Source organism: Pleurodeles waltl, chromosome 6 (assembly GCF_031143425.1).
Source record: "Pleurodeles waltl isolate 20211129_DDA chromosome 6, aPleWal1.hap1.20221129, whole genome shotgun sequence".
NCBI classification, from domain to species: Eukaryota; Metazoa; Chordata; class Amphibia; order Caudata; family Salamandridae; genus Pleurodeles; species Pleurodeles waltl.
In genome coordinates, this window is record NC_090445.1 from 1,224,668,342 (window position 1) to 1,224,690,145 (window position 21,804).

Sequence of the window (21,804 nt, forward strand, 5' to 3'; positions counted from 1 at the left end):
CTGGTTTCCTCGGGGTCGACTGAGAAGGGCCCTGAAACACACGAACCTCAACCACTACTTCCCTATGTTAGTCTAAGGGACGACTGGGTAGGTAACCCCTCTGCACCTAGTCACTCGGGAGATTTGCTGTACTTACCTCTGGAGTTTTTATCTTCCCCCAGCTCCTAGCTAACTACCATACTCATCTTGGTTGGCTTCACTATTTCCCATTCCACTTACTTAGTATATAGTTTGTCCCCTCCATAGGCCCCTGTACATTTTATGCTATTTGTGCTGGTTGTTTTGTGTACATATTTTGTGCAAATATCTTCAAAGGAAGATATACCAGTGCTAGTCTATTAGTTAGTGATGTAATAAGGAATCATTCATTTTTGCAACACTTGTGTGGTTCTTGCTTGGGAGTAAGTTACTGTCTGACTACTGTGGTATTGCAAGTACTTTACATTCCTCCTGGATAAGCTTCAGCTGCTAGACTCAGCCACCCCTAGAAAGCTTTGGTTATCTTGACACCTATGTACTATCACTAATGGTTGCCTGGGCTCAGTATAGGGTGCCACACCATAGGTGTACATCATAAACTGAGTCAGCCTCCAACACAGGGAAGTACAGAGTCAATGCAGAATCACATGGCACCATCTATTCAGGCACATAAGCATTGCTGATAGATTTTTCCAGGTTCAGTCTAGCACCTGAGGATATTCTAAACTGGAAGACTTTACATTTTCAAGTTTACATCAGAAGGATACATGTTGTGAAAAGGACTGGTATTGTGTACACTGAAGGGGGGTTATTCATAGGGTTATGAAGGTATTTTGACATTTCAATCCACTCATTATTCCATGCTGGCAAAACTTAACTCTCCCTATTTTCCCACTTCCAGTAGTTTTCAGCATAGGTTTGAAGCCTTTCAGGAAACATACACTGTTTGATAAACTCTTGAAACACCTTAACGTGTCAAAGATTCCTTTTAAACAGATAAGAACGTTAGCGTTTGCTTTCCAGGTTCAGTTACAAATAGTTTTCACTTTCTCTGAAAACCAGGATAAAACAAATATGTGGTAATAATCTAGTTGTGACAATTAAGAGACATCATTGGAATAGCTGTAATATGAAAATAACAAATAAAGTCACCCATAAATTAAAAGGCCAATAGTGTCCTATTATATTTCAAATCACCCACTGATCCTCATTATTTTTCTTATGTTAATACTAATACTGCATTACCTCCACCATAGTCTTTGGCAGCAGCTGAGCTCGGAACAACTGAAGCATGGAGTCCATTATATTTTTCCAGCCTTCTCGCAGAATATCCCCATGTCGATGAGCCAAATGAAACACCGTCTTCGCAGCAATCTGTGCTTTAGGGTTGCTTCCAAAGTCTATAGGCAGGCTCTCAATAGACTGCAGAAAAAGAAAAAAAAAACATAAGTATGTTGCTTATCCTGCCTTGTGATGGGGGGTAAGTGAATGCCGGTGAAAATGAAATCAAGCAACACCTGCCAATTGTTTATTTTCGCTCATCGGTTGCCGAAAATCTGTTTTTTTTCCAGCAGGAAACAACAATAAAAAATAAGCCCACCCAGTTGCCATCAGGAAAACTTTCAGGGGCTAGTATCATGCCTGGGGAATACACTAAGGTAAAGAATACGCAAGCAAAGTCTCACGTCAGAATAGCTACATCTACACCTTCTTCTAAATTTAACTCATGATTCACATTTGTGCACCTGTGGCTCCTCCTTGCAAAAATGGAGTTGGCGCTCAAGAGCATTCACAGCTTTGTGAGCGACCTCTGCAAGCAAAGATGGCTAACTTTGGAAAAGGGGGTTGTAGGAAAATGGCTCCCTTTTGCAGTTACCCCCCACTCTTTGCCTGATATTGATGCTGACTTGACTGAAGTGTGCTGGGACCCTGCTAACCAGGCCCCAGCACCAGTGTTCTTTCACCAAAAATGTACCTTTGTTTCCACAATTGTCACACCCCTGGCACACAGATAAGTCCCTTGTAAAAGGTACCAGTGGTACCAAGGGCCCTGTGACCAGGGAAGGTCCTGAGGGCTGCAATATGTGTTGTGCCACCCTGAGGGACCCCTCACCTAACACATGCACACTGCCATTGCAGATTGTGTGTGTTGGGGGGGGGGAAAAGGCAAAGTCGACATGGCATCCCCCTCAGGATGCCATGCACACAAAATACTGCCTGTGGCATATGTAAGTCACCCCTCTAGCAGGCATTAAAGCCCTAAGGCAGGGTGCACTATACCACAGGTGAGGGCATAGCTGCATGAGCAATATGTCCCTACAGTGTCTAAGTCCATCCTTAGACACTGTAAGTACAGTGTGGCCATATTAAGTATATGGTCTGGGAGTTTGTCAAAACAAAATCCACAGTTTCTGTAGGAAGTTGGCTCTGTATATACTATTTCAAAGTAGTGGGGGATTAACTGCAACAGAGAGCCATTTCCTTATAGTGGGAGAGGGGGAAAAGCATAAGCAAATATCCCGGACCAATTGAATCATAGAGCATTGCCCTTGGATCGAGGGTGTGGGTATCTGGATGTGAAGTTTGGGCATTTTGCGTTTTCACTTGTTGCTAAGAGGTTTATGTTTGGGGTTCTCCACATGTGAAACAACTGTTGAATCATGTAGGAAGCTGGCTCTGTATATACTATCTCAAAGTGAGAGATAGTGTGCATAGAGTCCAAGGGTTCCCCGTAGAGGTTGATAGTGGCAAAATTAGACAATACTAATGCTCAATTTTGTGGTATTGTGGTCCAGCAGTAGGCTTATCAGAGGGTAGTGTTAAGCATTTGTTGTACACACACAGGCAATAAATGAGGAACACACACTCAAAGACTTACTCCAGGCCAATAGGTTTTTATACAGATAAATATCTTTACCTTAGTTTATTTTAGGAACCACAGGTTCAAGATTTACAAGTAATACTTCAAATGAGAGGTATTTCACTCAGGTATTCTAGGAACTTTGAATAATCACAATAGCATGCACAGTCTTTGCAAAAATGGCAATAAGCTATTTTAAAAGTGGACACTGCAAAAATCAACAGTTCCTAGGGGAGGTAAGTAAATGTTAAGTTCACATATAAGTAAAACACTTACAGGATTCAAAGTTGGGTCCAAGGTAGCCCACCATTGGGAGTCCAAGGCAACCCCAAAGTTACCACACCAGCAGCTCAGGGCCGGTCAGGTGCAGAGGTCAAATAGGTGCCCAGAACACATAGGCTTCAATGGAGAACAGGGGTGCCCCGGTTCCAGTCTGCCAGCAGGTAAGTATCTGCGTCCTCGAGGGGCAGACCAGGGGGGTTTTGTAGGGCACCAGGGGACACACAAGCAGGCACAGAAAGTACAGCCTCAGCGGCACAGGGGCGGCTGGGTGCAGAGTGCAAACATGCATTAGGTTTTGTATAGAAAGCAATGGGGAGACCCGGGGGTCTCTCCAATGATGCAGGAAGGCACGGTGTGGGGGGGTAGGGGGGTGATCTCCTCGGGGTAGCCACCACCTGGGCTAGGCAGAGGGTCGCTCCTGCACTGGAGTTCGGTTCCTTCAGGTCCTGGGGGCTGCGGGTGCAGTGTTGGTTCCAGGCGCCAGGTCCCTTGTTACAGGCAGTCACGGTCAGGGGGAGCATCTGGATTTCCTTTGCAGGCATCGCTGTGGGGGCTCAGGGGGGTCGTCTCTGGCTACTCACGGGCTCGCAGTCACCGGAGAGTCCTCCCTGTAGTGTTGGTTCTCCGCAGGTCGAGCCAGGGGCATCGGGTGCAGAGTGGAAAGTCTCACGCTTCCAGCGGGACACGTTAAGTCCTTAAAGTTGTTTCTTTGTTGCAAGAAAGTTGCAGATTGTTGAACAGGGCCGCTGTTCACGGGAGTTTCTTGGTCCTTGGTTGCAGGGCAGTCCTCTGAGGCTTCAGAGGTCGCTGGTCCCTTTTGGATGCATCACTGTTGCAGTTTTCTTCGAAGTTTGGAGACAGGCCGGTAGGGCTGGGGCCAAAGCAGTTGGTGTCTCCGTCTTCACTGCAGAGCTTCAGGTCAGCAGTCCTTCTTCTTGTTAAGGTTGCAGGAATCTGATTTCCTGGGTTCTTGGGTGCCCCTAAATACTAAATTTAGGGGTGTGTTTAGGTCTGGGAGGGCAGTAGCCAATGGCTACGGTCCTTGAGGGTGTCTAACCCACTTTGTACCTCCTCCCTGTGGGGAGGGGGGCACATCCCTAATCCTATTGGTGGAATCCTCCAAACTCAAGACGGAGGATTTATCAAGGCAGGGGTCACCTCAGCTCAGGGCACCTTAGGGGCTGTCCTGACTGGTGGGTGACTTCTCCTTGTTTTTCTCTTTATCTCCCCTGGACTTGCTGCCAAAAGTGGGGGCTGTGTCCGGGGGCGGGCATCTCCACTAGCTGGAGTGCACTGGGGCATTGTAACACAAAGCTTGAGCCTTTGAGGCTCACTGCTAGGTGTTACAGTTCCTGCAGGGGGGAGGTGTTAAGCACCTCCACCCAGTGCAGGCTTTTTTTCTGGCCTCAAGAGAGCACAAAGGCTCTCACCCCAGGGTGTCAGAAACTCATCTCATAGCAGCAGGCTGGCACAGACCAGTCAGTCCTGCACTGAAGGATTGGGTAAAATACAGGGGGCATCTCTAAGATGGCTTCAGCGTGGGTTTATAATTCTGAGAAGTATGATACCAAACTCCCCAGTATTCAGTGTAGCCATTATGGAGCTGTGGAGTTCGTTTTTGACTAACTCCCAGACCATATACTTAATATGGCCACACTGTACTTACAATGTCTAAGGTTAGGTTTAAACACTGTAGGGGCATATTGCTCATGCAGCTATGCCCTCACCTGTGGTATAGTGCACCCTGCCTTAGGGCTGTAAGGCCTGCTAGACGGGTGACTTACCTATACCACAGGCAGTATTTTGTGGGCACGGCATCCTGAAGGGGATGCCATGTCGACTCTGCCTTTTTCTCCCCACCAACACACACAATCTACAATGGCAGTGTGCATGTGTTAGGTGAGGGGTCCCTTAGGGTGGCATAACATATGCTGCAGCCCAGAGGGACGTCCCTGGTCACAGGGGCCTTGGTACCACTGGTATCTTTTACAAGGGACTTATCTGTGTGCGAGTGGTGTGCCAATTGTGGGAACAATGGTACATTTTAGGTAAAAGAACACTGGTGCTGGGGCCTGGTTAGCAGGGTCCCAGCACACTTCTCAGTCAACTCAGCATCAGTATCAGGCAAAAAGTGGGAGGTAACTGCAACAGGGAGCCATTTCCTTACAGTTCCATAATGGCTACACTGAAAGAACAAGTTACTTACCTTCGGTAACGCTTTTTCTGGTGGATACACTAACTACCTGTGGATTCCTCACCTTATGAATTCGATCCTTGCGCCAGCATCCGACGGAAAGTCTTCTTCCTAGCTGTCGACGAGGATGTCATAATGGCACGGCTCCATGTGACTCCGTCTGACGTCAACGTGCCAATAAGAGGTCCTCGTCGGCGTTCTGACGTCAGTTTCACCTCATTTTTTTCGTGCCTTTGAGGCGGACAGGTGTAAACCGACCATGAAAATAGATATATATAAATATATACGAACACAAAAATCTTGTCCATTGAATCCATATATTTACATTATTACCTTAAATACATGAATACACAAAAATATATAGATATATAGATATATATATATACAAATATATAAATATAAGAAGAAATATTAATCCAAACACTGCAAGATAAGAGTGTAACCAGGCAGGCAACGGGGAGGCGGGAGGGACCGTGAGGAATCCACAGGTAGTTAGTGTATCCACCAGAAAAAGCGTTACCGAAGGTAAGTAACTTGTTCTTCTGATGGATACAACTACCTGTGGATTCCTCACCTTATGAATAGAGTCCCAAGCAGTACCACACTCGGTGGTGGGTGCCTGCCTGATTACACCAAGAAATCTTGCAATACCGAGCGAGCAAAATGACCGCCCCTCCTCATCTCAGAGTCTAAACAATAATGTTTTACGAAAGTATGGAGGGATGCCCAAGTTGCCGCTTTACATATATCTATTAACGGAACTCCTCTCGCTAGGGCCGAGGATGCAGACTTAGCCCTAGTAGAGTGGGCCCTGATACCTTCAGGAGGGACTTTTTTCGCCAGAGAGTAACAAATCTTAATACACAAGATGACCCACCTGAAGAGTGTTCATTTCTGGACCGTCCTGCCATTCGCTGTCCAGCATACCCAACAAACAGTTGATCATCTAAGCGGAAGTCCTTAGTCCTCTCTAGGTAGAAACTCAGGGCCCTCTTAGGGTCCAACCTATGGAGCCTCTCTTCCTCTTTAGACGGGTGGGGAGGAGGGTAAAACGCAGGTAGAGTGATAGACTGCCCTATATGAAAAGGGGTGACAACTTTCGGCAGAAAAGCAGCCCTGGTTTTTAGAACCACTTTATCAGGGAAAAACATGGTAAAAGGAGGCTTAACGGAAAGTGCTTGAATCTCTCCAATCCTCCTGGCAGGAGTGATTGCGATTAAGAAAACGGTCTTCAAGACTAAATATCTCAATGGACATGAATGCATGGGCTCGAAAGGCGAACCCATTAAGAATGTCAAAACAAGATTTAAGTCCCACTGAGGCATGTGAAAGGGAGTAGGAGGAAATCTATTCACCAAACCCTTAAGGAACCTATTTACAATTGGAGACTTAAATAAAGATGGCTGGTCCGGAAGGCAAAGAAACGCCGACAGAGCCGCCAAATAACCCTTAACTGTAGCTATCGCACAGCCTTTCTTTGCCAAATTAAGAGCAAACAAATGTACATCTGAAAGGTGGGCTTTTAAGGGATCTTTTTGGTTCTCTCCACACCAAAGCACAAATTTTGCCCACCTACCGGCATAAATAGATTTAGTGGAGTGTCGCCTGGACGAGAGAATAACATCCACTACATCCGGAGGGAGAGAAAAGGAACTCAGGTTGCCCCGTTCAATCTCCAGGCATGAAGGTGCAGGCTCTGGAGGTGGGGGTGTAGAACCTGCCCCTGCGATTGTGAGAGGAGGTCTGCCCTGAGAGGGAGACGGAGCGGAGGGCACTGAGAGAGTTGAAGCAGGTCTGTATACCATACCCTTCTCGGCCAGTCCGGAGCCACCAAGATGACTTGGGCCCGGTCTTGATGAACCTTCCTCAGAACCCGAGGAATCAAGGGTATGGGAGGAAACGCGTAAAGCAACTGGCCGCTCCGGGACATCTGAAACGCGTCCCCCAACGCCCCTTGCATCGGATACTGGAGGCTGCAGAATAACGGGCAATGCGCGTTCTCCCGAGTGGCGAATAAATCCACCTGAGGAGTACCCCACATCCCGAAGATGTGGAGGACTAGATCCGGATGGAGACGCCACTCGTGATCTATTGAGAAGTGACGACTGAGACCGTCCGCTCGTACATTCAGCACCCCGGCCAAATGATTTGCTATTAAGCAAATCTGATGGTCCTGAGCCCAGGACCAGAGTCGCAGGGCTTCTCTGCAGAGAAGGTACGACCCTACTCCTCCCTGCTTGTTTATATACCACATCGCGGTAGTGTTGTCCGTCAGGATTTGAACTGACTGACCGTGAAGGGAAGGGAGGAAGGCCTTGAGTGCCAAACGTACTGCCCGTAATTCCAACAGATTGATATGCAACATCTGTTCCGCTGGAGACCAATGACCCTTGATCTCCAGGTCCCCCAGATGAGCTCCCCACCCTAGAGTGGAAGCATCCAAAATCACTGTGGCCATTGGAGGAGGAAGTGAAAACGGTTTTCCTTGGGAAAGGTTGCCGTCCTCTGCCCACCAAAGAAGATCCGCTACAGCGTCCTTGGAGATCTTTATTGAATCCCTGAGATCCCCCTTGTGTTGGAACCACTGTCTGCGGAGGCACCACTGAAGAGCCCTCATATGCCAGCGAGCATGAGTGACCAACAGAATGCAAGAAGCAAACAGACCTAGCAGGCGTAAGACCTTGAGGACTGGAACTGTCGCTCCAATTTGAAACAATGGAATCAGCGCCTGAATGTCCCGAACCCGCTGAGGCGGGGGGTAGGCCCGAAACACTGTTGTGTCCAGTACTGCCCCTATAAACAGGAGGCGTTGAGAGGGGTCTAGGTGAGATTTGGGCACATTTACAGAAAAACCCAGATCGAACAACAACTGGGTTGTCATTCGCAGATGAGACAGCACAAGCTCTGGAGACTTGGCTTTGATCAACCAATCGTCCAGGTAGGGAAAAACTGCTACCTTCCTCCTTCTGAGATGTGCTGCAACAACTGACATCGCCTTCGTGAAAACCCGAGGTGCTGAAGTAAGTCCAAAAGGAAGGACAGCAAACTGGTAGTGTTGCGATCCGACCACAAAACGGAGATACTTCCTGTGCGACTTGATTATGGGAACATGAAGTACGCGTCCTGCAAGTCGACAGACACCATCCAGTCTCCTTCGTTGAACGCCAATAGCACCTGCGCTAGGGTCAGCATTTTGAATTTTTCCTGCTTGAGAAACAAATTCAAAATCTTCAAGTCTAGCATCGGCCGCAATCGACCGTCCACTTTGGGAATCAGGAAATATCTCGAATAACACCCCTGACCCCTTTCCTGCAACGGCACCAACTCTATAGCACCCTTTGGTGACAACCTCCTGTTGCAACAACAGAAGATGGTCTTCTGAACAAAAGGAGGGACGGGGGGAAGGGAGGAGGGAACTTCTGAAAGGGGAGAGCATAGCCCTTTTCCACAATCTTTAGCACCGACGAGTCTGTTGTAATTGACCTCCATTTTTGCAGAAAAAGACTCAATCTTCCCCCTACAGGAGAAGTATGGATGATGAAGTGGTGAAAACCAGGGCTGCTTCTGCTGTTGTCCACCAGAGGAGGATGAAGAAGAAGAGAGCTGCTGGGCTGGACCTCTAGCCCTACCCCTACCCTGCCCTCTAAAGGCACGATAGGGTGGATTGGCAGGTTGCTGGGCGTAAGACTGTGACCTTCGAAAAGCAGAGCCTCGAATGAACCCTCGAAACCTACAAAAAGGTCTATAAGGCGTTGTAGTAGAGGTCTGTAATCCCAGGGACTTAGCTGTAGCCCGACAGTCATTAAACCGTTCAAGGGCAGTCTGCCTTGTCCCCAAACAGCTTTTCCCCGTCAAATTGAAGGTCCGTTAAGGTGGATTGTACGTCTGATGAAAATCCAGAGGAACTTAACCAGGCATGCCTCCTTGTAGCCACCGATGTCCCCATGGCCCTGGCAATGGAATCCGAGGTATCCAGGCCAGATTGTATAATCTGCTGTGCAGCAGCTTGTGCATCCAAGAAAAGGGACCCAAACGATTTCTGCATCTCCTGTGGCAGATCCCTCGCCATTTCCTTAGCAGAGTCCATTAGGGCATGGATGTATCTGCCTAGCCCACAGGTGGAATTAGTAGCTTTAAGGGCCATGCTGCAAGATGAAAAAATCTTCTTTGAAGACTGTTCCATCCTCTTGGATTCCCTATCAGTCGGAACTCCAGGGAATGTTCCAGGGGCAGTCTTTGCAGAACATGACGCCTGAACTACCAAGCTCTTCGGAGTCGGGTGACGACACAGAAAAACCGGATCTCCTGGGGCACTTCTATGTCTCCTCGCCACTGCTCTGTTCACAGCAGGAATTGTCACTGGCTTTTTCCACAAGTCCAAAATAGGCTCAGTCAAAGCCTCATTGAAAGGCAGCAAAAGGTCAGCACTGGACGAAGAGGGATGAAGTACCTCTGTGAGCAGGTTAGTTTTTACTTCTGCCACGGACAAAGGCAAATCCAGATACTCAGCTGCCTTTCTCACCACTGCATGGAAGGAAGCGGCCTCTTCAGTAAACTCCCCCCGAGACGCAATGTCCCACTCAGGGGAAGTATCCAAACCACTTGCAGTGGCAAGACCCTGGAAGTCATCAGAAGGCTCGATCTCGCCTTCTTCAAGCTGTCTGTATTCCTCCACCTCCAGAAGTCTCAATGCCTTCCTCCGAGATCTAAGATGTGTTTCCAGGGCCGGCGTCGACAAGGAATCCATCGACGCAGACGATCTCGAACCCCGAACAGGGCCAGGAAGCCTCCTAGGCTCATCCGGCGCCGGCACCAACATGAAGTCGGCTGATGACCTTCTCAAAGTCGATTGGCCGGAAGGTGATGGAGCCGGTCTGGATGGATACAACAACGACGCCGGATGGCGCGGAGAAGGAGTCGGTTGACGTGCATGCGGATCCACAGTCACCGGTGGAGGTTTTCCTGCCAGGGGAGACCCTAGGTGCCAACCCGCCAGTTTCTGTAGGGCAGAAGGGTATGAATGGAGCAGCCCTGTACGACGCTGGTGAGCCCAAATTGAATGCCAATGGCCCAGTGGGACCCGCCGGTGCACCAGCTGGGGCCATGGATTGAAAGACAGCATACATCGCATTCAAAAATGCGGCCGGATCCGTCCCTGGAGTTGGGAAAGCCGGGTACTGTTGTGCAGATGTCAGCTGAACATCAGGATCCCTCAGCGCCGGCGAAAAGTGAAGGCTACATTGAGTGACCTCAAAAACTGAAGGCGCCGGTGACAACTCCGGACTCTCCTGCTGAGGCATGACAGTAGGACTCATCTCCCATGTCTTCTAGCGTCGTGAAGAACGAGACCTCGATCAGCTCCTTGATCGGCTTCGCTCCGAACGGCGCCGAGAGTCATGACGGCGCCGAGAGTCATGATGACGCCGCTTCTTATGCTTTTTGGGAGAAGCATGGGAGGAATCCTTTTTATGGCCCTTCTTCTTTGCTTTGGCTAAGAAGAGCTTCGCCTCGCACTCCTTCAGAGCTTTTGTATTCATGCTCTGACACGAAGAGCAACCTTCCACATCATGTTCCGAACTAAGGCACCAAATACAGTCCGAGTGGGGGTCGGTCACTGACATCCGACCCTCGCATTCTCTACACGGCTTGAAAACGGACTTCTTCGGAGGCGACATTGTAACCTCCAAAAATCGTTAAAGTTATCAACGAGCCAGGAAGAAAAACCGTTGGGGTCGAAGGCACGGAAAAAAGGAAAACGGATGTCAGTACGCCGACGAGGACCTCTTATTGGCACGTTGATGTCAGACGGAGTCATGTGGAGCCGTGCCATTATGACGTCCTCGTCGACTTAGACAGCTAGGAAGAAGACTTTCCGTGGGATGCTGGCGCAAGGATCAAATTCATAAGGTGAGGAATCCACAGGTAGTTGTATCCATCAGAAACAGAGATGTTTGGTATCAAACTTCTCAGAATAATAAACCCACACTGATGCCAGTGTTGGACTTATTACAAAATGTACACAGAAGGCCATCTTAGAGATGCCCCCTATATTTGACCAAATCCTTCAGTGCAGGACTGACTGGTCTGTGCCAGCCTGCCACAGAGACGAGTTTCTGACACCCCCCCCCCCCCCGCCCGGGGTGAGAGCCTTTCTGCTCTCTGGGGCCAGAAACTAACAATGCCTGCACTGGGTGGAGGTGCTTCACATATCCCCTCCTCATCCCCACCCCCTTTTCAGAAACTGTAACACCTAGCGGTGAGCCTCAAATGCTCAGGCTTCATGTTACAATCCCACAGGGCACTCCAGCTGGTGGAGATGCCCAGCCCTCGGACAAAGCCCAGGCGAAAGGCTGACTGTTGGGGACAAGGAGCAGCGAAAGGCCAAGTGACCAAGCCATAGCCTGGGAGTCCTTGAATCTCTCCAAGGCCGAGTCTGCCTGGTCTCTAAAGAGACGGAAGCCATCAAAGGTCATGTCAATAAGACACTGTTGGGTATTCCCTGAAAAACCAGAAATACACAACCAGGCGAAGCATCTCAAAGCCACCGTCATAGGTACCGATCTGCCCAGAGAGTCAGTTGTGTCCAGCCCACATCGGATAGTGAACTTTGCCCCATCTTACCCATCATTGACAGCTTGGGAGACGATAGCACGGGCCTCCTCCAGAATCTGTGCAGAACTTGAGCCACCATATCCCGCAGAGAGTGGGTATAGCAGCCCAAAAGGCATACAGTGTTCACGGACCGAAGCACGAGACTGGAGGAAGAAAACGCCTTCCCAAATTGTTCCAGACTTTTTGATTCCCTGTCCGCAGGAGCGGAAGGGAATGCGCCTGAGGAAGTGGAAGCCTGGATGACAAGTCTCTCAGACGTGGGGTGCTGGGACAGGAATCTAGGGCCATTTGGGGCAGGCGAATCAAGGCGTGCAACAGCCCTGTTCACAGGAGCCCATGAGTTGGAATTGGACCAAGTACCCAAAAGAATATCGGTGAGGGCTTCCTTGAATGGCAAAAGGTGCTCAGATGTGGAAGTCCCTGGCTGAAGCACCTCCGTCAGGAGATTGGACCTGATCTGAACAGTAGGCAGCTCAAGGCCAAGGACTTCAGCCGTCCTACTGACCACCATAGCATAAGTCGCTCCCTCCACCGTAGCCACGGTAGGAGACAGCATGCCTGCACCTGGAGAAATGTCCAGTCCACTGGGCTCGCCCAATTCCTGTGCCCGGGATGAGAAAGTAGTGCAGGAACTTGGCTCTGTACATACTATCTCAAAGTGAGACACAGTGTGCACAGAGTTCAAGGGCTCCCCTAAGAGGCTGATAGTGGCAAAATTATATGATAATAATTCTCTATTTTGTGGTAGTGTGGTCGAGCAGTACGCTTATTAGAGGGCACTGTTAAGCATTTGTTGTACACAAAAAGGCAATAAATGAGGAACACACTCTCAAAGACTGAACTCCAGGCCAATAGTTTTTATATAGAAAAATAGATTTTCTTAATTTATTTTAAAACCACAAGATTCAAGATTTTAGGTAAGTACATAAAATGCAAGATACTTCACATAGGTAAGTATAGAACTTTGATTTAAAACAATACTACACACAGTTTTGGTTAAAATGGCAATAAGCTATTTTAAAAGTGAACACTGCAAAAATCAACAGTTCCTGGGGGAGGTTAGTTTGGTTAGGTTTCTCAGGAAAGTAAAGGACTTATACAGTCAGTCTCCTGGGCATAGGCAGCCCACCGTTGGGGGTTCAAGGCTACCCCAAAGCCACAGCACCAGCAACACAGAGCCGGTCAAGTGCAGAAGTCAAACGAGTGCCCAAAACACATAGGTGCCTATGAAGAACAGGGGTGCTCCGGTTCCAGTATGCTATCAGGTAAGTACCTGCGTCCTCGGGGATCAGACCGGGGAAAGGGGGGGTGTTTGTAGAACACTGGGGGACACGCACACAAAACACACCATCAGCGGCACAGGGGCGGCCGGATGCAGTGTGCAAAGTAGGCGTGGGGACTGCTATAGAAAGCAATGGCGGGACCTGGGGGACACTCTGGGCATTCAGGAAGGGCACTGGGGGGCTTCTCGGGCCAGCTACAGACTGGACTAGGATGAGGGCTGCCTGCTGGTCACACGTGCACTGGCAGGTGGTTTCTCTCGGTCCTGGGGGCTGCGGGTGCAGTGCTTGGTCCAGGCGTCGGGTTCCTTTGTTACCAGACAGTTGCGGTCAGGGGAAGCCTCTGGATCCTGTCTGCAGGCGTCGCTGTGGGATTGCAGGGGGGTCGACTCAGGGTGTCCACATCTTTGGAGTCGCCTGGGAGTCTTCTCTGTGATGTTTGTTGTCCTGGACTCGAGCCGGGGGCGTCAGGTGCAGAGTGTGAAGACTCAAGCTTCTGGCAGGAAGTGAGAGTCTCTTTAAAGTTACTTCTTTCGTTAAATATTGTTGCTGTTTCTGGACTGAACCGCTGTCCTCTGGAGGTTCTTGGTCCTTTAGGTGCAGGTCAGTCCTCAGAGGTCGCTGGTCACGCTGGATGTGTGGCTGTGCAGGTTCTTTGAGTCTGGAGACAGGCCAGTAGGGCTGAGGCCAAGTCAGATGTCGTCTCTGTTCCTCTGCGGGGCTTTCAGGTCAGCAGCCCTCCTTCTTGTTGCAGGAATCTGATTTCCTGGGTTCAGGGTCGCCCCTAAATACTGAATGTAGGGGTGTGTTTAGGCCTGGGGGGTGGCTACACCCCTTTGTGCCTCCTTCCTGAGGAGAGGGGGGCACATCCCTATTCCTATTGGGGGAATCCCTTTAAATTGAGATGGAGGATTTCTAAAGGCTGGGATTACCTCAGCGCGGGGCACCTTAGGGGCTTGTCCTGACTAGTGGGTGACTCCTTGTTTTTCTCATTATCTCCTCTGGGCTTGCCACCAGAAGTGGAGGCTGTGTCCCAAGGAGTGGGAATCTCAACAACCTGGGATGCCCTGGGGCGCTATAACAACAGACATGAGCCTTTGAGGCTCACTGCCAGGTGTTAAAATTTATGCAGGGGGAGTTGAGAAACACCTCCACCCAGTGCAGGCTTTGTTCCTGGCCACAGAGGGACAAAGGCACTCACCCCATGTGGCCACAAACTCATCTGGTTGTGGCAGGCACTGGTCAGCCTAACACTATGAGTCGGATTGGCATGCAGGGGGCATCTTTAAGATGCCCTCTGTGTGCATTCTGCAATAAATCCCAAACTGACATCAGTGTGAATTTATTGTGCTGAGAAGTTTGATACCAAACTTCCCAGATTTCAGTGTAGCCATTATGGAACTGTGGAGTTCGTATTTGACAAGACTCTCAGACCATATACTCTTTATGGCTACCCTGCACATACAATGTCTAAGGTTTTCCTTAGACACTATAGGGGCATAGTGCTCACGCAGCTATGCCCTCACCTGTAGTATAGTGCACCCTGCCTTAGGGCTGTAAGGCTTGCTAGAGGGGTGACTTACCTATGCCACAGGCAGTGTGAGGTTGGCATGGCACTCTGAGGGGAGTGCCATGTCCACATATTATTTTTCTCCCCACCAACACACATAAGCTGTGAGGCAGTGTGCTGAGTGAGGGGTCCCCAGGGTGGTATAATACATGCTGCAGACCTTAGAAACCTTCCCTGGCCACAGGGCCCTTGGTACCAGGGGTACCAGTTACAAGGGACTGATCTGTGTGCCAGGTATGTGCCAATTGTGGGAACAAAGGTCCAGTTTAGGAAAAGAACACTGGTACTGGGGCATGGTTACCAGGGTCCCAGCATACTTTCTATCAAAACTAGCATCAACAAAAGGCAAAAAGTTACAGGGTAACCATGCAAAGGGAGGCATTTCCCTACACAACCCCCCTGAAACGAAAGAGGATGAGACTAACCTTTCCCAAGAGTCTTCATTTTCTAAGTGGAAGAACCTGGAAAGGCCATCATCATTGGCATGGGCAGTCCCAGGTCTGTGTTCCACTACAAAGTCCATTCCCTGAAGGGATATGGACCACCTCAACAGTTTAGGGTGTTCTCATTTAATTTGATTCAGCCATTTGAGAGGTCTGTGGTCAGTATGAACTGTGAAGTGAGTGCCAAAAAAGGTATGGTCACAACTTCTTCAGGAACCAAACCACAGCAAAGGCCTCCCCTCCCTCTCAATGGCACTCCAACGCTGCTCCCTGGGGAGTAACCTCCTGCCAATAAAAGCAACAGGCTGGTCAAGGCATCATCATTTGTTTGGGACAGAGCTGTTGTTATCCAATGCTCAGAGCCATTAGTCTGCACAATTAACTGCATTGAATAATCTGGAGCTTTCAGAACTGGTGCTTGCTTCAGGGTGCCTTTTGACAGTCATAGGTCCAGTTAACTTTCTTGGGCATTTTCTTAGAGGTCAGTTCTGTGAGGGGTGTCACTATGGATCCATATCCCTTCACAAACCTCCTGTAATACCCAGTCAAGCCAAAGAATGCCCTGACTTGAGTCTTGGTTTTTGAAGCTTCCCAGTCCAGAAAAGTATGGATCTTGGGTTGGAGTGGCTGAACTTGGCCTCCACCTAAAAGGTGTCTCAAGTAAACCACAGTACCCTGCCCTATCTGACATTTAGATGCCTTGACAGAGAGGCCTGCTGTTTGCAGGACATACAAAACCTTCTTCAGGTGGACCAGGTGATCCATCCAGATGAGTTAAAGACAACAATATCACCTAGATATGCTGCACTAAAGGATTCCAAGCCAGCAAGGACTTGATTCACCAACCTCTGGAAGGTGGCAGGGGCATTATTTAAGTCAAAGGGCATTACAGTAAACTGGTAGTGCCCATCAGGTGTAGAGAATGCGGTTTTCTCTTTTGCTCCTGGTGCCATTCCTATTTGCCAGTACCCTGCTGTCAAGTCAAAGGTACTCAGGTATTTGGCAGCACCCAATTTGTCAATCAGCTCATCTGCCCTTGGGATGGTGTGAGCATCTGTTTTGGTGACAGAATTAAGCCCTCTGTAGTCCACACAGAACCTCATCTCTTTCTTGTCATATTTGGTGTGAGGTTTGGGGACTAAGACCACTGGGCTAGCCCAGGTTATATCAGAATGCTCAATCACTCCAAATTCCAATATCTTGTGGACTTCCACTTTGATGTTTTCCTTGACTTGGTCAGACTGTCTGAATATTTCATTCTTGACAGGCATACTGTCTCCTGTGTCCACATCATGAGTACACAGGTGTGTCTGACCAGGGGTCAAGGAAAAGAGCTCAGCAAACTGCTGGAGAACCTTCCTGCAGTCAGTTTGCTGTTGGCCAGAGAGGGTGTCTGAGTAGATCACTCCATCTACTGAAACATCTTTAGGGTCAGTGGAGAGGAGATCAGGGAGAGGTTCACTCTCTGCCTCCTGGTCCTCATCTATAACCATTAACATGTTTACATCTGCCCTGTCATGAAAGAGTTTGAGGCGGTTCACATGGATCACCCTTTTGGAGGTCCTGCTAGTGCCTAGGTCTACCAGGCAGGTGACCTGACTTTTTCTCCAACACTGGGTAAGGGCCACTCCATTTGTCCTGGAGTGCCCTGGGAGCCACAGGCTCCAGAACCCAGACTGTCTGCCCTGGATGAAACTCAACCATAGCAGCCAATTGGTCATTATCACAACTTCTGGAGTTGTTGCCTGGCCTCAAGGTTTCTGCTTGCCTTTTCCATGTACACTGCCATCCCAGAGCAGAGGCCTAGTACATAGTCCACTACATCTTGTTTAGGCTCATGGAGAGGTTTCTCCCGGCTTCTTTTACAAGTACCAGTGGTCCCCTTACATGATGGCCAAACAGAAGCTCAAAGGTGGAAAACCCTAATCCCTTCTGTGGCCCCTCTTTGTAGGCGAAAAGCAGGCATGGCAAGAGGACATCCCATTTCCTTTTGAGTTTTTCGGTGAGCCCCATTGTAAGGAAATGACTCCTTGGCATGGTTACCCCCTGACTGTTTGCCTTTTGTTGATGTCAGTTATGATTCAAAGTGTGTTGGGTCCTGCTAACCAGGCCCCAGCACCAGTGTTCTTTCCTTAAACTGTACCTTTGTTCCCAAACTTGGCACAACCCTGGCACTCAGGTAAGTCCCTTGTAACTGGTACTCTTGGTATCAAGGGCCCTGTGACCAGGGAAGGTCCCTAAGGGCTGCAGCATATGTTGTGCGACCCTAAGGGACCCCTCACGTAACACATGCACACTGCCATTGTAGATTGTGTGTGTTGGTCGGGAGAAAAAGGCAAAGTCGACATGGCATCCCCCTCAGCATGCCATACCCACAAAACACTGCCTGTGGCAGGGGTAAGTCACCCCTCTAGCAGGCCTTACAGCCCTAAGATAGGGTGCACTATACCACAGGTGAGGGCATAGCTGCATGAGCAATATGCCCCTACAGTGTCTAAGTCTATTCTTAGACATTGTAAGTACAGTGTGGCCATATTAAGTATATGGTCTGGGAGTTTGTCAAACCGAACTCCGACAGCTCCATAATGGCTACACTGAATACTGGGAAGTTTGGTATCAAACTTCTCAGAATAATAAACCCACACTGATGCCAGTGCTGGATTTATTATAAAATGCACACAGAGGGCATCTTAGAGATGCCCCCTGTATTTTACCCAATCCTTCTGTGCAGGACTGACTGGTCTGTGCCAGCCTGCTGCTGAGAGATGAGTTTCTGACCCCCTGGGGTGAGGGCCCTTGTGCCCTCTGAGGCCAGAAGCAAAGCCTGCTCTGGGTGGTGGTGCTTCACACCTCCCCCTGCAGGAACTGTAACACCCAGCAGTGAGCCTCAAAGGCTCAGGCTTCATGTTACAACGGCACAGGGCTCTTCAGCTAGTGGAGATGCCCGCCCCCTGGACACAGCCACCACTTTTGGCAGCAAGTCCAGGGGAGACAATGCGAAAAACAAGGAGGAGCCACCCACCAGTCAGGACAGCCCCTAAGGTGTCCTGAGCTGAGGTGACCCCTGCCTTTAGAAATCCTCCATATTGATTTTGGAGGATTCCCCCAATAGGAATAAGGATGTGCCCCCCCCTCCCCTCAGGGAGGAGGCACATGAAGGGTGTAGCCACCCTCAATGACAGTAGCCATTGGCTAATGCCCCCCAGACCTAAACACACCCCTAAATTGAGAATTTAGGGGCGACCCAGAACCCAGGAAATCATATTCCTGCAACCTGAAGAAACAAGGACTGCTGACCTACAAGCCTGCAGACAAGACAGAAGACGACAACTGCTTTGGCCCCAGCCCTACCGGCCTGTGTCCTGATTCGAAAACTTGCAACCAGCGACACATCTGACAGGGACCAGCGACCTCTGAAGCCTCAGAGGACTGCCCTGGACTAAAGGACCAAGAAACCCCCATGAGCAGCGGCCCTGCTCAACCCCAGCAACTTCTATGCAACAAAGAAGCAACTTTTAAAGACTCCACGTTTCCCACCGAAAGCGTGAGACTTCCCACTCTGCACCTGATGCCCTGGCTCGAGATCCAGAGAACAAACACCACAGGGAGGATTCCCCGGCCACTGCGAGCCCATGAGTAGCCCAAGACGACCCCCCCCTGGGCCCCCACAACGACGCCTGCAGAGAGAATCCAGAGGCTACCCCTGACCGCGACTGCCTGTAACAAGGGACCCGACGCCTGGAACCAACACTGCACCCCAGGACCTGAAGGAACCGAAGCTCAGTGCAGGAGTGACCCCCCCAGACGACCCTCTGCCTAACCCAGGTAGTGGCTGTCCAGAGAAGCACCCCGTGCCTGCCTGCTCAACTAGAGTGACCCCCAGGTCCCTCCATTGAATCCTATCTAAAACCCGACGCCTGCTTTTCACACTGCACCCGGCCACCCCTTGTGCTGTTGAGGGTGTGTTTTGTGTGCCTACTTCTGTCCCCTCAGTGCTCTACAAAACTCCCCTGGTCTTCCCCCCCCTAGACGCAGGTGCTTACCTCCTGGCAGACTGGAACCGGAGTACCCCTTTTCTCCCAAGGCGCCTATGTGTTTTGGGCACCTCTTTGACCTCTGCACCTGACCGGCCCTGAGCTACTGGTGTGGTAACTTTGGGGTTGCCTTGAACCCCCAACGGTGGGCTGCCTATGCCCAGGAACTGAGATTTGTAAGTGTCTTCCCTCACAATCTAACCTTTAATTATCTACCCCAGGAACTGTTGATTTTTGCAATGTGTCCACTTTTAAAATAGTTTCTTGCCATTTTTACAAAGACTGTATATGATATTGCTTTTATTCAAAGTTCCTAACTTACCTGTGTGAAGTGCCTTGCATTTTATGTGTTTACTTCAAATCTTGAACCTGTGGTTCTAAAAATAAACCAAGAAAATATATTTTTCTATATAAAAACCTACTGGCCTGGAGTAAGTCTTTGCGTGTGTGTTCCTCACTTATTGCCTGTGTGTGTAAAACAAATGCTTAATACTAGCCTCTGATAAGCCTACTGCTCGACCACACTACCACGAAATAGAGCATTAGAAGTATCTAATTTTGCCACTATCTTACCTCTAAAGGGAACCCTTGGACTCTGTGCACACTATTTCTTACTTTGAAATAGTATATACAGAGCCAACTTCCTACAGGCGGGCATCTCCACTAGCTGGGATGCCCTGGGGCGCTGTAACAACGGGGGTGAGCCTTTGAGGCTCACCGCCAGGTGTTACAGTTCCTGCAGGGGGAGGTATGAAGCACCTCCACCAAGTACAGGCTTTGTTCCTGGCCACAGAGTGACAAAGGCGCTCTTCCCCATGTGGCCAGCAACTTGTCTGGTTTGTGCCAGGCTGGCAGGAACTAGTCAGCCTACATTAGAAGTCGGATTGGTATTGAGGGGGCATCTCGAAGATGCCCTCTGGCTGCATGTTGCAATAAATTGCACACAGGCTTCAGTGTGCATTTATTGTGTTGAGAAGTTTGATAGCAAACTTCCCAGACTTCAGTGTAGCCAGTATGGAACTGTGGAGTTCGTGTCTGACAAACTCCCAGACCATATACTCTTATGGCCACCCTGCACTTACAATGTGTAAGGTTTTGCTTAGACACTGTAGGGTCATAGTGCTCATGCACATATGCCCTCACCTGTGGTATAGTGCACCCTGCCTTAGGGCTGTAAGGCCTGCTAGAGGGGTGACTTACCTATGCCACAGGCAGTGTGAGGTTGGCATTGCACCCTGAGGGGAGTTCCATGTCGACTTAGTCATTTTCTCCCCACCAGCACACACAAGCTGTGAGGCAGTGTGCATGTGCTGAGTGATGGGTCCTCAGGGTGGCATAAGACATGCTGTAGCCATTAGAGACCTTCCCTGGCATCAGGCTCCTTGGTACCAGGGGTACCAGCTACAAGGGACCTATCTGAGTGCCAGGGCTTTGCCAATTGTGGAGACAAAGGTACAGTTTAGGGAAGGGACACTGGTGCTGGGGACTTGGTTAGGAGGGTCCCAGCACACTTTCAATCAAAACTAGGCATCAGCAAAGGCAAAAAGTTAAGGGATAACCATGCCAAGGAGGCATTTCCTTACACTCAGTGCTTATGCTCTCTCTGCTTTTAAATGTGTCACTATAGGCTAGTGACTTCATTTACCAATTTCAATTGGCACACTGGACCCCCATTATAACTCCCTAGTATATGGTGTCTAGGTACCAGGGCATTGGGGTTCTAGGAGATCCTTATGGGCTGCAGCATTTCTTTTGCCACCCTTAAGGAGCTCAGACAAACCCTTTCACAGGACTGCCACTGCAGCCTGCGTGAAAGTGCCCATATTATTTCACAGCCATTTTCACTGCACTTAATTAACGTATAAGTCATGTATATGTCTAACCTTCATTTAATGAAGGATAGGTGCAAAGTTACTAAGTGCGAAGGCACCCTTGCACTAGCAAAGGTGCCCCCACATAGTTCAGGGCCGATTCCCAGGACTTTATGAGTGCGGCAATGCCATTACACGTGTACACTACATATAGGTGAATGCCTATATGTAGCTTCACAATGGTAACCCCGCATATGGCCATGTAAGGGGTATAAGATCATGGAATTGTCCCCCCTTTCCAAATATGGTATTAATGAGCCAACTCCATGCATCCTGGGGGCTCCACTATGGAGCCCCAGTACTGGCAAACCAGTTCTCTGAGGCTTGCACTGCAGCTACAGCTGCTGCCACTTCACAGACCGGGTTCTGCCCTCCTAGGGTCTGAGCAGCTCAGTCCCAGGAAGGCAGAACAAAGCATTTCCTTTGGAAGCAGAGTGTTACACCCTCTCCCTTTGGAATGAAAATGTCACTTACCCAGTGTACATCTGTTCGTGGCATTAGTCGCTGCAGATTCACATGTTTGGCACAGTCCGCTGCCTGGTGTTGGGCTCGGAGTACTACAAGTTGGTTTTCTTCGAAGAAGTCTTTTTGGTCACGGGACCGAAGGACTCCTCCCTCCTCGGCTCCATTGCGCATGGGCGTCGACTCCATCTTAGATTGTTTTCCCCGCAGAGGGTGA

General features: G+C 49.5%; 1 protein-coding gene across 3 annotated transcripts in view; it reads right to left on the minus strand.

Annotated features, from left to right (window-relative positions):
* The window catches only part of GBF1 (golgi brefeldin A resistant guanine nucleotide exchange factor 1), a 1,570,387-nt gene that overhangs the window by 498,800 nt on the left and 1,049,783 nt on the right, over positions 1-21,804 (minus strand). For all 3 annotated transcript variants that reach the window (XM_069240539.1, XM_069240538.1, XM_069240540.1), the window contains one exon: positions 1,225-1,401. In XM_069240539.1, the coding sequence (XP_069096640.1) occupies positions 1,225-1,401 (177 nt within the window). The remainder of the gene's footprint in view (positions 1-1,224; positions 1,402-21,804) is intronic.